This window comes from Camelina sativa, chromosome 5, assembly GCF_000633955.1.
Source record: "Camelina sativa cultivar DH55 chromosome 5, Cs, whole genome shotgun sequence".
In the NCBI taxonomy this organism is placed as follows: domain Eukaryota; kingdom Viridiplantae; phylum Streptophyta; class Magnoliopsida; order Brassicales; family Brassicaceae; genus Camelina; species Camelina sativa.
Window position 1 is genome coordinate 1 of NC_025689.1, and position 15,244 is coordinate 15,244.

Consider the following 15,244-nt stretch of genomic DNA (forward strand, 5'->3'; position numbering starts at 1 on the left):
CTAAACCCTAAACCCTAAACCCTAAACCCTAAACCCTAAACCCTATATTTTTGTACCTTATATTTTTGTACTATATTTTTCTAAATCCTATTTTTCTGTACCTTATATTTTTGTACTATATTTTTCTAAATCCTATACCTTATATTTCTGTAATTAAAAGAAGAATGAGATTTCTTTAATTAATCCCCGGACTCTACTTGCAAAGTTTAAGGAGCAAAGGTGTTCCTCTTTGATCCGCGGAACTTGGGCTAATCTGGACAAACATTAATGTCTTGCAATCTCCACCTGTATAAGTCACAATGAAAAAGACACACACCATTCAGATGATACCAAAGCATGTTCATCCTTCAAGACATAAGACATGATATAAAAAAAGGGTGAACATATAACACTAGCAGAAGCAAAATCATATTTCAACTTAAAACAACCTCCACTTACTATTGCAATTCAACTTTTCCTCATCTAATAAGAACTATGATTCATAGTCAATTTTGGTTTTATCTTAATGGAATGGATTCAAGCGTCACAGAACAATCAGAATCCAAGTTAAAAAGATAGGTTGTGATAGTTGTAGCAAAACTTACTTATGCTGGCCTCCGTTAACAGAATCACAGTACTTCTTCAACAGGATCAACACCATCTTAGATCATCGGGTATAGCTTCTCGACACTAGCATCAACGCTCTCCAGCTCTTTGAGAATCGTGGTTCTACCAGAAGATAAAAAACGTCGTGGTGGATCTTGTGGTCTGCTCATTTTGCTAGACACTGAATTATGAAAGAGATATATTATCAGAATCATCAAATCGATTTGATGTCAACTCAAGGTTATCTTATGGGTTGAAGAAAGGACTAATAGGCGAAAAAATACCAAGTTCCAACCTTAAGAGTCTCAAAGCTGAGAACTTCTGAGATCATCTCGAATTAACTAGACAAAATTGCATCCTTTATTATAAGAAACGACTCAATTGTTCTAAAAGCCTGAATCTACATACATTTGACGATGCCCGGAATCAAAGTTTGTTCCACGAAACTTTAAAGTTGCCGGCGATAAGAATTTCACAGGGAAAGTTTTTATCTTTCTTCAAATCCCAGATCCAAATTCCAAAACGAGATCCACCGATTCCAAATTCGAAAACGAGATGACTCAATAGATTTAGTTTTTTACCTCTTCGACTTTGGAGAGATTAAGTTGCAGAGTGGAGTTAATCCAAGCCAGGATCTCCGATCTCCCAACGAAATAAGCAGAATCCATCCATCTCCGATTTGCTGAGATTCGACTCGTCTCTCTCTCTCTTTCTCTCTCTAACGGCTCTTTTGAAATTAGAGGAAAGAAAAATAATAATAATAATAAAAAATAGGAAAATGGAGGAGAGACGAGAGCGGAGTTTTCAGTTCAAAATGCAAATATCCGAATCTTTACCCGTTCTTGCTATTTCGGATCCGGGTTCTTTTAATAGGCCTATCCATTCAAGCCTTTTTAAATTGAAAGCCCAAAATATTCTAAGACCTCCTACCTCATTTCTTTTATTTCTTACAAATTTTTGTTTCTTCCTTGCATATATCCACGCCTTTTTCGTCAAATTTTATTTAATTTGAAATTGAAAATGTCGATATACATACACAATTTCAAGCCAATCCGACAGACTATAAAAAGAATAAAAAAAAGAACAGAGTTCTTTATAAATTAATTAATTTATTTATTTATAAATAAGGTCCAGACCATGAAATTTTATTAATTTATAGAGATTTTAATTTATCGTCGATAATTGATTAATTTTTAAATTATTATTAATTTATCATTAATTTTATTAATTTTTGAAGATATTCTTTCGTTTTCATAACTTTGAAAAATTTCTATTACAAAATAAAATACTTTTGTTATCATTCACATTTTACATTTTTAAAGAATATTCTTAATCTATAATTTTGTCTATCATAATAAGATGAATGTCAATTATCCATTAGATTATGTAGGTAAAAATAATAAATGTTAGAAATTTAGAAAAAATGGCTATTGCTATTCTTCATTACCATGATGAAGTCGAAGAAATATTACATTATTACGTGTAAATCTTGAGCGTGTGATGTGGCCACTGCGCCACATCGAAATTTTCATACATTATTATGTGTTTATTTATATAAGGTTAAACCAACATGTTTATTTACACGTGTTTATTTTGTTTATACGTGATATTTGGTTTATACGTATTTATTCATACATTAATACTAAAAAACCAACCCAATATCAATATATTTAGACCAAAATATTTTAAATAAACCAAATATCACGTATAACAAACTTCCCTTTCTTCTCTTTCCTCGATTTCTTCTTCGACGCTCACACCATCAAGGCCGGTGATAGCAATATAGCATAGTGCAAGATGTGCATTTGCACTGAGACAATGTTCAATTAGTATAAAAGTAGTGTATAATGAGCAATATGAATAACGAAATCTGGATCTGAAAATCAATTTTAATACGAATTAGGGTTTTTGTCAAGGATTCGAAGAAAAAGAAGATAGATTTGGGGAAAAAAAATAAATGTGACCGTTGAACGCTCTCTAATGGCGGCAAGTTTTTTATTATGCATTTTTAATAAATAAACTTAGATTAGTAAGAAATCATTTTTTTCCTAAGATCATCAAATTAATAATAATGCTCTTTTGATACTTGAAAACTGATATTAAAATTATTACACTTGACAGCTAGCTCTCTCACACGGCAAAAGAGATTAGTTTTAACACTGGTCATATTGAAAACTTGCAAGTGTTCCTCGTCGCTGAGGGCATCCCCGAAGCGCTGGTGTAAAGTGGGTTTTCCGATTTCCCCTTTTCTCTCTCATCTCTATCTCTATCTCTCTCTCTCTCTTCGCTTCAATTCGACCGTTGGACTAAGGCGACATTTTAAAATCCGTTATCTCCGAAAGTATGATAATGGGCTTTATGATTAAAGCCCAATATTTCAACGATATAGCCCAATTTGAAAACTACAATCTATCTTTGCATCGTTTGTTTGCATTAAATCCTTAAAACCTACCCCATCAGGTTGAAAATAAAATTGATAGTAATTTGTAAATAGTAATTACGGATTAATTACTGTTTTTATATAATTCATTTTCTATATACACTTTGTTCAACAATTTAAGGGACTGATTTAAATTTATATAGATTTATATTTTATATCTAAATATAGTTTAATATTATTATTTTCTACTTAAACTTATAAATAATAATTTTAAAATTCAACAATTAACTTATATAACATAGAAAATAGACAATACAAACAAAAGTACAAAATAACATTACTACCAATAAAATTTAAGACACATAATATGACTTAAACTGAAAATTAAAAACAACTTAATATAACAAATACTAATAATTGATGAATGTTGTGTAATGTAATGTTGTTCAATAATAAATTTTAAATATAACATGCTAAAATTTTTTTTTTTTTGCTAAAAATAAAATAATTGGATCAAATTTGTAATTTTAATAAATAAAGGATCATTATATAAATTAATAATAAAATATAAGAATATTCTTTTTTTGAGTTACTACAAAATAGAGTCAAAAATGAAGAAATGGGTTGAAGATGCCCTAAGGGCAGAATTTGGAGCTTTTATTAAGGCTCAAATGATTTTAAATGGAACAAATAACGGAAAATACAAACAAGAAATTGAAAAACAAAGAACTATTCTTCTTGACAAAAGAAAAAAAGGAAATAGTACTCTTATTAATACCATAATAACCAAGCTTAATTGTACATCAATATCATAATCACCAAAAGCTTGATATGCATACAAATACGTAAATCATATATAAGATGTGTGAAAATTATATATGTTCCATAGTTCATGGACTGTGGAAGAGCTGGATCATAAGGAAATAAATGCACACAACGTGCGTCGCTCTCATTTTCATAAAATGTTTCATTGTCCGGTTGGAGTTTTAATGATGTGGAAGGAGGAGAGGCTGGAAGCCGTGGCTGAGAAAGGCTTCCCATACCTGGTCCAAATCGGAGGGAAGAAGGGATGTGCCACACTCATGCACTTCCCACCCTTCTAAGGCGTGCAATATGCCGGCCACTCTAGTTGCACTCATCGCCTTTCTTGGTAACCAGTTCTGCAGAGGTTTTTTTTCTTCTAATTAGGGCTCTTATATCTATAAGAAATTAGTTGGATCGGATAGTTTGTGTACTTACCTCACAGGAGTGGATATTCGCCAGAGATTTTGGAACTATCAAGGCCGGTGTGGTATGATAGATACAATCTTTACGTAACTGCTTGAGGGGGAACTGTGAGAATGGTATAAACAATGTTCCTTTTGTGGCTTTTTCCTGCTCTTCACTAGTTGTTCCTTCTCCCACCAGCCATACCTTAAACCCAAATCCATTACTTAGTTAGATTGAAATGCTCTTCAGTATTTTGTATTTTTAATAGACATACGCTTCTCGAATATTCTCATTCTGCTTTTTTGGCTAATATTACCTTGTTTGATGAGAGTACTTCGGAGGTTTGATAGACCAAATAGTCTCTGCATTCTTGGGGAATGCATGATCTTAGTTTCTCGTACTCGTCTAGACGCAAAGTGGAGACCTGCGCGGATGATATTCACAAGGAAATGTAATGAGTGAGAAGCATAATGGATATCCATATATCATTAATTGTCTTTCCTATTGGACATCATAACAGAGGAGGGAAAAGAAAACAAACGACCTTAACGCCTCTCTGGCAGAGAGCAGAGGCGATGGTATAGGCGACCTTAGTGAGATGGCCTGTCATCACGACGTTTTGAGTAGCTTTGGATACACTATTAATCACAACGGCTGCTGCTAATCTACTGCCATCCACCACTCTTACTTTCACTTCTGGATGCTTGTGGATATACACCTCTCCATTCCTGTTCAGCTCCTCCCCCTGTTTCAGTTCACCACAGCTTTAATACTACAACATCTACACAACGTAAAACCAAAAAAGTCAGAGATATATAGTTTCTTTACTTGATTCATGAGACCCAGGCTAAGCACCTTCACTCCTTTTTTATCTGCCTCCAATATCACTTTCTCAATCATGGTGTTGATCGCGTCTTTCCTCCATTTTAACAAGTACTGCATGCATATAATATATATATCACCATTAATATATGCATCAGTAAATTAACATGCTTCTATATATATATATAATAAATTAATTCAAAAAAAGATGAAATAAGCTGCAGATGATGATGATGAGNGAACTTGGTGAAGTTCCACTTAATTCTGGAACCCCAAAAAGTGGGTTTATTTAACTGGTGTGCAATTTNTATATCACCATTAATATATGCATCAGTAAATTAACATGCTTCTATATATATATATAATAAATTAATTCAAAAAAAGATGAAATAAGCTGCAGATGATGATGATGAGGACCTGTAGATTATATCTGGGTATCATCCAAGACTGCAAGTTGAGTTTCTTGAAGGAGTTGCTCTCAGCGACAAAGAGGCGGGCGTAGAAGAGCGTGAAGATCATGGAGAGGGAGGTGAAAGGCCACAAGATGCGCATGAACCGTCTATAAGAGAAAGGGTAGGAGGCAAATGAGGCCAAGCCAATGCGCAAATGGTATATGGACTCTGGCGTCGTCAGGTGTTAAAACTAATCCTTGGACTGAAACTTGGCAAAAGATATTAGTTTTAACACTGGTCATATTGAAAACTTGCAAATCCACGTTTCTATATATTTTTCTTTATTTTCAACTTTTTATAATTTATGAGGCAACGTTATAGTGTTTTTAAAAAAATTATATGATTTATGAACATTAAAGAAACTCGATTGTAGAGACTAGAGGATGTGTATTTATTTATATATATAATTTTGTTTTTGTGGACTATTACACACTTTTGGTCTTTCCAGAATTTTCGTTTTTTAACTGGAGTTGTTGCTTCATATGCAACCATTAATCCAGTTATTCGATCCAATCAACAGAAAATTTATAGCAATGCAAATAGATCTCAGTTACTTATCAACATGGCACAGCAGTAAGTAAAATGAAAATCTCAAATACATGAACTCTCAGAGTTAATTAACGAAAATAAGAGGTGCACACCACAAATACACATACAGCAAACATAAGAAGATGCTGCGGCACGCGGTGGACGTTCCCGGTAGACGAGCCGAAATNTATAAGAGAAAGGGTAGGAGGCAAATGAGGCCAAGCCAATGCGCAAATGGTATATGGACTCTGGCGTCGTCAGGTGTTAAAACTAATCCTTGGACTGAAACTTGGCAAAAGATATTAGTTTTAACACTGGTCATATTGAAAACTTGCAAATCCACGTTTCTATATATTTTTCTTTATTTTCAACTTTTTATAATTTATGAGGCAACGTTATAGTGTTTTTAAAAAAATTATATGATTTATGAACATTAAAGAAACTCGATTGTAGAGACTAGAGGATGTGTATTTATTTATATATATAATTTTGTTTTTGTGGACTATTACACACTTTTGGTCTTTCCAGAATTTTCGTTTTTTAACTGGAGTTGTTGCTTCATATGCAACCATTAATCCAGTTATTCGATCCAATCAACAGAAAATTTATAGCAATGCAAATAGATCTCAGTTACTTATCAACATGGCACAGCAGTAAGTAAAATGAAAATCTCAAATACATGAACTCTCAGAGTTAATTAACGAAAATAAGAGGTGCACACCACAAATACACATACAGCAAACATAAGAAGATGCTGCGGCACGCGGTGGACGTTCCCGGTAGACGAGCCGAAATCAGCGGAGGGAGTTATCTTGGAACCACCTTTAACTCCTGCGTACCGATGTGCAAGGGGAATATATTCAATTAACCAAAAATCGAGTGTTGCTTGGTTTTGGTGATAAGAGGGGAGTAGGTACCTGAACGAGCACCTGGAGACGAGGTAGGGGTAAGTGTCACACCTGGGGCTGTGGTTTCCTCCGCCGGTGAAGGTGCTGTTGGACCAGTGGCTTCTATTTCACAAACACTCTGTTGTGAGAGAAACAATATTACAATGCATACGATATAAACATATAGATAGGTGTGTTACCGTTGCATTGATTGAGGGGAGGCGTCTGAATGTTGCAGGCATTGGGGAGCTGCAACGCCTGTGTGCGGTTAATGTTAAGGCCTATGTTGGGGATCGGACTGTTGACGGCTGAACAAATGCATTGCGGCGAAGATTTGATAACAGAGTCAAGCTGAGAGCAGCAACTCTGTGAGGGAGTGGTTGAGTTTCCAGTGACGTAGCTGAGGCACGGAGAGAGGGTGGTCAAAGTGCTCACGCATGACCCGCTGGGCTGTGCTGTTGTAACCCCCCATAGAGCTGCCACGAAGGCTACAAATGTGATCGTGCAGTTGCTTCTATATCCCATATTTTTGAGTTATTATTGTTCATTTTTTTGTGTATTTCCTTTGGTTTAGTTATATAGGAGGAGACGATCATAAAATGTCAAAGAGACTGGTATCATTGGATGACCTACTTTACATTGTTTATATGATTTTATCAAACCAGTATGTGCGTTCTAGATGCACCTAATATGTGTATACAACTAATATACCTTCTTCAGAACTAAAGATTGTAATTACTTGTTACAAAATTACTAGAAGTATGTACGTATACCAAACTCAGCTACTTTCTCTTTTTATTTGGTTTATCTTGGTTAATGAAATAAAAAGGAAACTGTGTGTTGATAAAGAGATTGAGAGAAAGGATTCTATATTAGTTGGAAGTTGTTGAACTCCAATGCACCCATTTCTTTTATTATATATAAAACAGAATTATATGACTACGAGGCATCTTCACTGGAGAATTACGCAGGCAAAATTAGAATGGAGGGCTTAACATTGATAGTAGTGATGATGTCATGCTTTATGTTGGGAGGGAAAGGTCAGCAGATAAGCACGCCATGCACCTCCTCCATGATCTCTACCTTCACTCCATGTCTCAACTTCATCACGGGAAGCAGCGGCGGCTCCGTCACTCCCACCGCTGGCTGCTGCGACTCCTTAAAGTCGTTGACCAACACTGGCATGGACTGTGCTTGCCTCATCCTCACCGCTAACGTCCCGCTGCCTACTGGCTTCATCAACCGGACTCTCTCGCTTGCTCTGCCTCGTGCCTGCAAGATGGGCGGTGTACCTGTTCAGTGTCAAGGTTCTTATTTTTTACTCTCATTCATTTTTTAATATACTCTCATTCGTTTTTTAATATGTCATTTTTAAAACTACGGTTGACTCATTTGCTTAATTTACAGCTGCGGGGACTCCACTGCCAGCGCCAGGTATCCCCTAATTGACTGTATTGTGCTACACAAACTGTGTATAGGAGATTCAGTTAATTCTATTTGTTTATATATATGTATATATTGGCCAGGTCCGGTTCCATTTTTACTGGCTCCACCACCGCCTGTGTCTGCTTTTAGCCCCGCAGGTGAGTACTTATTCAATAATCACGTATACGTCTTTGCGTTTTGAATTTGATTTTCGACACATTTGATCAGCGTCCAAGGCGGCGGCAACACTTGTACCTGCACCTGCACCTGCACCTGCACCTGCACCGGATGCTCTCGCAGATGGACCGACGGCCCCCACAGCCAAACCCGGAATTCGACCCGTTGTTCAGCCAATGCAACCCATCAGCCTGGCTCAATTTTCTACTGCTCCGTTTCTACCGTTGCTTTTTATTCTTCTAATTCTGTTGACTTTGTAAGCCAGTCGGCGTCTCCATTATTCATATAATACTACCCTTATGTATGTGTGTTCTCTCAGGTTTATCCATTACGAGTTCAAAGTTATACATATGATTCATTATATATAATTGCCAACTCTAAGAAATTCCTTCTGGTTGTCAAAAAAAAAGAAATTACTTCTGAGAATAATACTAACATGTGCAATATAACTTGTTAGGAGGCGATATAAATAAATTTTTCAGTCAAATAGCAGTAGGATGAATTACAAACGATTCTTTTAAATTATGATTTTTCTACCATTACTTTCCACATAACCCTCTAACTATTAACTTCGGACTGGATTGGCCAGATAAATTTTATCACTCTCGTAGGATTAACATGTGTTACTACTTCTGCTAAAAAAATGAAAAACAACAACCTACTCTCCCGAAACAAGCAATTTCTTTTTATATCCCACCAAACAGAGAAACTTGTCCGAAAGGAAAATGAACAAAAAAAAAAAAAAAAAAACTTCACAAAAAGCTGCAATTTACATTGAAAATAAACCCCCTTGTTGTTTCAAGCCTCTTCAAGAGCTTTCTTGATGTCTTTCTGCTCACCGAAAAAAAGAAAAGCGTATCAGGACAATGACCGCATATTACATAGACAATTTGGATTCCCAAAGAATGGATACCTCGATTGATAGCGGTGTAACCATTGTGCTGTAACGATCAATCACTAAGCCATCTTTGCTGACCAAGAACTTGGTGAAGTTCCACTTAATTCTGGAACCCCAAAAAGTGGGTTTATTTAACTGGTGTGCAATTTCTTTTGGTCTTTCCAGAATTTTCGTTTTTTAACTGGAGTTGTTGCTTCATATGCAACCATTAATCCAGTTATTCGATCCAATCAACAGAAAATTTATAGCAATGCAAATAGATCTCAGTTACTTATCAACATGGCACAGCAGTAAGTAAAATGAAAATCTCAAATACATGAACTCTCAGAGTTAATTAACGAAAATAAGAGGTGCACACCACAAATACACATACAGCAAACATAAGAAGATGCTGCGGCACGCGGTGGACGTTCCCGGTAGACGAGCCGAAATCAGCGGAGGGAGTTATCTTGGAACCACCTTTAACTCCTGTGTACCGATGTGCAAGGGGAATATATTCAATCAACCAAAAATCGAGTGTTGCTTGGTTTTGGTGATAAGAGGGGAGTAGGTACCTGAACGAGCACCCGGAGACGAGGTAGGGGTAAGTGTTACACCTGGGGCTGTGGTTTCCTCCGCCGGTGAAGGTGCTGTTGGACCAGTGGCTTCTATTTCACAAACACTCTGTTGTGAGTGAAACAATATTACAATGCATACGATATAAACATATAGATAGGTGTGTTACCGTTGCATTGATTGAGGGGAGGCGTCTGAATGTTGCAGGCATTGGGGAGCTGCAACGCCTGTGTGCGGTTAATGTTAAGGCCTATGTTGGGGATCGGACTGTTGACGGCTGAACAAATGCATTGCGGCGAAGATTTGATAACAGAGTCAAGCTGAGAGCAGCAACTCTGTGAGGGAGTGGTTGAGTTTCCAGTGACGTAGCTGAGGCACGGAGAGAGGGTGGTCAAAGTGCTCACGCATGACCCGCTGGGCTGTGCTGTTGTAACCCCCCATAGAGCTGCCACGAAGGCTACAAATGTGATCGTGCAGTTGCTTCTATATCCCATATTTTTGAGTTATTATTGTTCATTTTTTTGTGTATTTCCTTTGGTTTAGTTATATAGGAGGAGACGATCATAAAATGTCAAAGAGACTGGTATCATTGGATGACCTACTTTACATTGTTTATATGATTTTATCAAACCAGTATGTGCGTTCTAGATGCACCTAATATGTGTATACAACTAATATACCTTCTTCAGAACTAAAGATTGTAATTACTTGTTACAAAATTACTAGAAGTATGTACGTATACCAAACTCAGCTACTTTCTCTTTTTATTTGGTTTATCTTGGTTAATGAAATAAAAAGGAAACTGTGTGTTGATAAAGAGATTGAGAGAAAGGATTCTATATTAGTTGGAAGTTGTTGAACTCCAATGCACCCATTTCTTTTATTATATATAAAACAGAATTATATGACTACGAGGCATCTTCACTGGAGAATTACGCAGGCAAAATTAGAATGGAGGGCTTAACATTGATAGTAGTGATGATGTCATGCTTTATGTTGGGAGGGAAAGGTCAGCAGATAAGCACGCCATGCACCTCCTCCATGATCTCTACCTTCACTCCATGTCTCAACTTCATCACGGGAAGCAGCGGCGGCTCCGTCACTCCCACCGCTGGCTGCTGCGACTCCTTAAAGTCGTTGACCAACACTGGCATGGACTGTGCTTGCCTCATCCTCACCGCTAACGTCCCGCTGCCTACTGGCTTCATCAACCGGACTCTCTCGCTTGCTCTGCCTCGTGCCTGCAAGATGGGCGGTGTACCTGTTCAGTGTCAAGGTTCTTATTTTTTACTCTCATTCATTTTTTAATATACTCTCATTCGTTTTTTAATATGTCATTTTTAAAACTACGGTTGACTCATTTGCTTAATTTACAGCTGCGGGGACTCCACTGCCAGCGCCAGGTATCCCCTAATTGACTGTATTGTGCTACACAAACTGTGTATAGGAGATTCAGTTAATTCTATTTGTTTATATATATGTATATATTGGCCAGGTCCGGTTCCATTTTTACTGGCTCCACCACCGCCTGTGTCTGCTTTTAGCCCCGCAGGTGAGTACTTATTCAATAATCACGTATACGTCTTTGCGTTTTGAATTTGATTTTCGACACATTTGATCAGCGTCCAAGGCGGCGGCAACACTTGTACCTGCACCTGCACCTGCACCTGCACCTGCACCGGATGCTCTCGCAGATGGACCGACGGCCCCCACAGCCAAACCCGGAATTCGACCCGTTGTTCAGCCAATGCAACCCATCAGCCTGGCTCAATTTTCTACTGCTCCGTTTCTACCGTTGCTTTTTATTCTTCTAATTCTGTTGACTTTGTAAGCCAGTCGGCGTCTCCATTATTCATATAATACTACCCTTATGTATGTGTGTTCTCTCAGGTTTATCCATTACGAGTTCAAAGTTATACATATGATTCATTATATATAATTGCCAACTCTAAGAAATTCCTTCTGGTTGTCAAAAAAAAAGAAATTACTTCTGAGAATAATACTAACATGTGCAATATAACTTGTTAGGAGGCGATATAAATAAATTTTTCAGTCAAATAGCAGTAGGATGAATTACAAACGATTCTTTTAAATTATGATTTTTCTACCATTACTTTCCACATAACCCTCTAACTATTAACTTCGGACTGGATTGGCCAGATAAATTTTATCACTCTCGTAGGATTAACATGTGTTACTACTTCTGCTAAAAAAATGAAAAACAACAACCTACTCTCCCGAAACAAGCAATTTCTTTTTATATCCCACCAAACAGAGAAACTTGTCCGAAAGGAAAATGAACAAAAAAAAAAAAAAAAAAACTTCACAAAAAGCTGCAATTTACATTGAAAATAAACCCCCTTGTTGTTTCAAGCCTCTTCAAGAGCTTTCTTGATGTCTTTCTGCTCACCGAAAAAAAGAAAAGCGTATCAGGACAATGACCGCATATTACATAGACAATTTGGATTCCCAAAGAATGGATACCTCGATTGATAGCGGTGTAACCATTGTGCTGTAACGATCAATCACTAAGCCATCTTTGCTGACCAAGAACTTGGTGAAGTTCCACTTAATTCTGGAACCCCAAAAAGTGGGTTTATTTAACTGGTGTGCAATTTCTTTTGGTCTTTCCAGAATTTTCGTTTTTTAACTGGAGTTGTTGCTTCATATGCAACCATTAATCCAGTTATTCGATCCAATCAACAGAAAATTTATAGCAATGCAAATAGATCTCAGTTACTTATCAACATGGCACAGCAGTAAGTAAAATGAAAATCTCAAATACATGAACTCTCAGAGTTAATTAACGAAAATAAGAGGTGCACACCACAAATACACATACAGCAAACATAAGAAGATGCTGCGGCACGCGGTGGACGTTCCCGGTAGACGAGCCGAAATCAGCGGAGGGAGTTATCTTGGAACCACCTTTAACTCCTGTGTACCGATGTGCAAGGGGAATATATTCAATCAACCAAAAATCGAGTGTTGCTTGGTTTTGGTGATAAGAGGGGAGTAGGTACCTGAACGAGCACCCGGAGACGAGGTAGGGGTAAGTGTTACACCTGGGGCTGTGGTTTCCTCCGCCGGTGAAGGTGCTGTTGGACCAGTGGCTTCTATTTCACAAACACTCTGTTGTGAGTGAAACAATATTACAATGCATACGATATAAACATATAGATAGGTGTGTTACCGTTGCATTGATTGAGGGGAGACGCCTGAATGTTGCAGGCATTGGGGAGCTGCAACGCCTGTGTGCGGTTAATGTTAAGGCCTATGTTGGGGATCGGACTGTTGACGGCTGAACAAATGCACTGCGGCGAAGATTTGATAACAGAGTCAAGCTGAGAGCAGCAACTCTGTGAGGGAGTGGTTGAGTTTCCAGTGACGTAGCTGAGGCACGGAGAGAGGGTGGTCAAAGTGCTCACGCATGACCCGCTGGGCTGTGCTGTTGTAACCCCCCAAAGAGCTGCCACGAAGGCTACAAATGTAATCGTGCAGTTGCTTCTATATCCCATATTTTTGAGTTATTATTGTTCATTTTTTTGTATATTTCCTTTGGTTTAGTTATAGGAGGAGACGATCATAAAATGTCAAAGAGACTGGTATCATTGGATGACCTACTTTACATTGTTTATATGATTTTATCAAACCAGTATGTGCGTTCTAGATGCACCTAATATGTGTATACAACTAAAGATATACCTTACCTTCTTCAGAACTAAAGATTGTAATTACTTGTTACAAAATTATTAGAAGTATGTACGTATACCAAACTCAGCTACTTTCTCTTTTTATTTGGTTTATCTTGGTTAATGAAATAAAAAAGGAAACTGTGTGTTGATAAAGAGATTGAGAGAAAGGATTCTATATTAGTTGGAAGTTGTTGAACTCCAATGCACCCATTTCTTTTATTATATATAAAACAGAATTATATATGACTACGAGGCATCTTCACTGGAGAATTACGCAGGCAAAATTAGAATGGAGGGCTTAACATTGATAGTAGTGATGATGTCATGCTTTATGTTGGGAGGGAAAGGTCAGCAGATAAGCACGCCATGCACCTCCTCCATGATCTCTACCTTCACTCCATGTCTCAACTTCATCACGGGAAGCAGCGGCGGCTCCGTCACTCCCACCGCTGGCTGCTGCGACTCCTTAAAGTCGTTGACCAACACTGGCATGGACTGTGCTTGCCTCATCCTCACCGCTAACGTCCCGCTGCCTACTGGCTTCATCAACCGGACTCTCTCGCTTGCTCTGCCTCGTGCCTGCAAAATGGGCGGTGTACCTGTTCAGTGTCAAGGTTCTTATTTTTTACTCTCATTCATTTTTTAATATGTCATTTTTAAAACTACGGTTGACTCATTTGCTTAATTTACAACTGCGGGGACTCCACTGCCAGCGCCAGGTATCCCCTAACTGACTGTATTGTGCTACACAAACTGTGTATAGGAGATTCAGTTAATTCTATTTGTTTATATATATATATATGTATATATTGGCCAGGTCCGGTTCCATTTTTACTGGCTCCACCACCGCCTGTGTCTGCTTTTAGCCCCGCTGGTGAGTACTTGATCAATAATCACGTATACGTCTTTGCGTTTTGAATTTGATTTTGGACACATTTGATCAGCGTCCAAGGCGGCGGCAACACTGGGACCTGCACCTGCACCTACACCGGATGCTCTCGCAGATGGACCGACGGCCCCCACAGCCAAACACGGAATTCGACCCGTTGTTCAGTCAATGCAACCCACCAGCCTGGCTCAATTTTCTTCTGCTCCGTTTCTACCGTTGCTTTTTATTCTTCTAATTCTGTTGACTTTGTAAGCCAGTCGGCGTCTCCATTATTCATAAAATACTACCCTTATGTATGTGTGTTCTCTCGGGTTTATCCATTACGAGTTCAAAGTTATACATATGATTCATTATATATAATTGCCAACTCTAAGAAATTCCTTCTGGATGTCGAAAAAAAGAAATTCCTTCTGAGAATAATACCAACATGTGCAATATAACTTGTTAAGAGGCGATATAAATAAAATTTTCAGTCATATAGCAGTAGGATGAATTACAAACGATTCTTTTAAATTATGATTTTTCTACCATTACTTTCCACATAACCCTCTAACTATTAACTTCGGACTGGATTGGCCAGATAAATTTTATCACTCTCGTAGGATTAACATATGTTACTACTTCTGCCAAAAAAATGAAAAAACAACAACCTACTCTTCCGAAACAAGCAATTTCTTTTTATATCCCACCAAACAGAGAAACATGTCCGAAAGGAAAATGAACCAAAAAAAAAAAAAAAAAA

At 37.6% G+C, this 15,244-nt stretch overlaps 7 protein-coding genes across 10 annotated transcripts; 3 read left to right on the forward strand and 4 right to left on the reverse strand.

Moving 5' to 3' along the window:
• On the reverse strand, window positions 3,674-5,632 carry LOC104788709 (protein ECERIFERUM 1-like; the record flags this gene model as incomplete). The annotated part of the gene is made up of 6 exons (XM_010514494.2): window positions 3,674-4,125; window positions 4,205-4,378; window positions 4,491-4,598; window positions 4,719-4,919; window positions 5,003-5,110; window positions 5,414-5,632. Coding segments are annotated over 6 exons (984 nt in total), but the record flags the coding sequence as incomplete, so codon positions are not given.
• On the reverse strand, window positions 6,611-7,411 carry LOC104784475 (non-specific lipid-transfer protein-like protein At2g13820). Of its 2 annotated transcripts, none has more exons than XM_010509499.2 (3): window positions 7,064-7,411; window positions 6,894-6,983; window positions 6,611-6,807 (listed from the first exon to the last, which is right to left on the reverse strand). In XM_010509499.2, exons 1-3 carry the CDS (start codon window positions 7,386-7,388, stop codon window positions 6,674-6,676), a joined length of 549 nt encoding a protein of 182 aa, XP_010507801.1. In that variant the 5' UTR covers window positions 7,389-7,411; the 3' UTR covers window positions 6,611-6,673. The 2 variants fall into 2 exon arrangements, with proteins under 2 accessions (XP_010507801.1, XP_010507800.1); XM_010509498.2 differs by having other exon boundaries at window positions 6,894-6,986.
• Window positions 7,789-8,830, forward strand: LOC104784476 (classical arabinogalactan protein 4-like). Its single transcript, XM_010509500.2, has 4 exons — window positions 7,789-8,170; window positions 8,271-8,297; window positions 8,390-8,446; window positions 8,517-8,830. The coding sequence occupies exons 1-4, from the start codon at window positions 7,846-7,848 to the stop codon at window positions 8,723-8,725; spliced, it is 618 nt and encodes a 205-aa protein (XP_010507802.1). The 5' UTR covers window positions 7,789-7,845; the 3' UTR covers window positions 8,726-8,830.
• Window positions 9,635-10,435, reverse strand: LOC104784477 (non-specific lipid-transfer protein-like protein At2g13820). 2 transcript variants are annotated; one of them, XM_010509502.2, is made up of 3 exons: window positions 10,088-10,435; window positions 9,918-10,007; window positions 9,635-9,831 (listed from the first exon to the last, which is right to left on the reverse strand). In XM_010509502.2, exons 1-3 carry the CDS (start codon window positions 10,410-10,412, stop codon window positions 9,698-9,700), a joined length of 549 nt encoding a protein of 182 aa, XP_010507804.1. In that variant the 5' UTR covers window positions 10,413-10,435; the 3' UTR covers window positions 9,635-9,697. The 2 variants fall into 2 exon arrangements, with proteins under 2 accessions (XP_010507804.1, XP_010507803.1); XM_010509501.2 differs by having other exon boundaries at window positions 9,918-10,010.
• LOC104784481 (classical arabinogalactan protein 4-like) lies at window positions 10,813-11,854 on the forward strand. Its single transcript, XM_010509506.2, has 4 exons — window positions 10,813-11,194; window positions 11,295-11,321; window positions 11,414-11,470; window positions 11,541-11,854. The coding sequence occupies exons 1-4, from the start codon at window positions 10,870-10,872 to the stop codon at window positions 11,747-11,749; spliced, it is 618 nt and encodes a 205-aa protein (XP_010507808.1). The 5' UTR covers window positions 10,813-10,869; the 3' UTR covers window positions 11,750-11,854.
• On the reverse strand, window positions 11,956-13,478 carry LOC104784479 (non-specific lipid-transfer protein-like protein At2g13820). Of its 2 annotated transcripts, none has more exons than XM_010509505.2 (4): window positions 13,112-13,478; window positions 12,942-13,031; window positions 12,403-12,855; window positions 11,956-12,320 (listed from the first exon to the last, which is right to left on the reverse strand). In XM_010509505.2, exons 1-3 carry the CDS (start codon window positions 13,434-13,436, stop codon window positions 12,722-12,724), a joined length of 549 nt encoding a protein of 182 aa, XP_010507807.1. In that variant the 5' UTR covers window positions 13,437-13,478; the 3' UTR covers window positions 11,956-12,320; window positions 12,403-12,721. The 2 variants fall into 2 exon arrangements, with proteins under 2 accessions (XP_010507807.1, XP_010507806.1); XM_010509504.2 differs by having other exon boundaries at window positions 12,942-13,034.
• On the forward strand, window positions 13,855-14,862 carry LOC104784478 (non-specific lipid-transfer protein-like protein At2g13820). Its single transcript, XM_010509503.2, has 4 exons — window positions 13,855-14,227; window positions 14,306-14,332; window positions 14,431-14,487; window positions 14,558-14,862. Exons 1-4 carry the CDS (start codon window positions 13,903-13,905, stop codon window positions 14,752-14,754), a joined length of 606 nt encoding a protein of 201 aa, XP_010507805.1. The 5' UTR covers window positions 13,855-13,902; the 3' UTR covers window positions 14,755-14,862.

What these genes read in the sequence shown, in the direction of transcription:
- LOC104784475 (XM_010509498.2), bottom strand. Translation starts at nt 7,388, where the DNA reads ATGGGATATAGAAGCAACTGCACGATCACATTTGTAGCCTTCGTGGCA. An exon ending in TCCCCTCAATCAATGCAACG is followed by an intron (nt 6,987 to 7,063) that starts GTAACACACCTA and finishes TTTGTGAAATAG; the next exon opens with AAGCCACTGGTCCAACAGCA. An exon ending in GTCTCCAGGTGCTCGTTCAG is followed by an intron (nt 6,808 to 6,893) that starts GTACCTACTCCC and finishes ATCGGTACGCAG; the next exon opens with GAGTTAAAGGTGGTTCCAAG.
- LOC104784476 (XM_010509500.2), top strand. Translation starts at nt 7,846, where the DNA reads ATGGAGGGCTTAACATTGATAGTAGTGATGATGTCATGCTTTATGTTG. An exon ending in GACTCCACTGCCAGCGCCAG is followed by an intron (nt 8,298 to 8,389) that starts GTATCCCCTAAT and finishes TATATTGGCCAG; the next exon opens with GTCCGGTTCCATTTTTACTG. An exon ending in GTCTGCTTTTAGCCCCGCAG is followed by an intron (nt 8,447 to 8,516) that starts GTGAGTACTTAT and finishes ACATTTGATCAG; the next exon opens with CGTCCAAGGCGGCGGCAACA.
- LOC104784477 (XM_010509501.2), bottom strand. Translation starts at nt 10,412, where the DNA reads ATGGGATATAGAAGCAACTGCACGATCACATTTGTAGCCTTCGTGGCA. An exon ending in TCCCCTCAATCAATGCAACG is followed by an intron (nt 10,011 to 10,087) that starts GTAACACACCTA and finishes TTTGTGAAATAG; the next exon opens with AAGCCACTGGTCCAACAGCA. An exon ending in GTCTCCGGGTGCTCGTTCAG is followed by an intron (nt 9,832 to 9,917) that starts GTACCTACTCCC and finishes ATCGGTACACAG; the next exon opens with GAGTTAAAGGTGGTTCCAAG.
- LOC104784481 (XM_010509506.2), top strand. Translation starts at nt 10,870, where the DNA reads ATGGAGGGCTTAACATTGATAGTAGTGATGATGTCATGCTTTATGTTG. An exon ending in GACTCCACTGCCAGCGCCAG is followed by an intron (nt 11,322 to 11,413) that starts GTATCCCCTAAT and finishes TATATTGGCCAG; the next exon opens with GTCCGGTTCCATTTTTACTG. An exon ending in GTCTGCTTTTAGCCCCGCAG is followed by an intron (nt 11,471 to 11,540) that starts GTGAGTACTTAT and finishes ACATTTGATCAG; the next exon opens with CGTCCAAGGCGGCGGCAACA.
- LOC104784479 (XM_010509504.2), bottom strand. Translation starts at nt 13,436, where the DNA reads ATGGGATATAGAAGCAACTGCACGATTACATTTGTAGCCTTCGTGGCA. An exon ending in TCCCCTCAATCAATGCAACG is followed by an intron (nt 13,035 to 13,111) that starts GTAACACACCTA and finishes TTTGTGAAATAG; the next exon opens with AAGCCACTGGTCCAACAGCA. An exon ending in GTCTCCGGGTGCTCGTTCAG is followed by an intron (nt 12,856 to 12,941) that starts GTACCTACTCCC and finishes ATCGGTACACAG; the next exon opens with GAGTTAAAGGTGGTTCCAAG.
- LOC104784478 (XM_010509503.2), top strand. Translation starts at nt 13,903, where the DNA reads ATGGAGGGCTTAACATTGATAGTAGTGATGATGTCATGCTTTATGTTG. An exon ending in GACTCCACTGCCAGCGCCAG is followed by an intron (nt 14,333 to 14,430) that starts GTATCCCCTAAC and finishes TATATTGGCCAG; the next exon opens with GTCCGGTTCCATTTTTACTG. An exon ending in GTCTGCTTTTAGCCCCGCTG is followed by an intron (nt 14,488 to 14,557) that starts GTGAGTACTTGA and finishes ACATTTGATCAG; the next exon opens with CGTCCAAGGCGGCGGCAACA.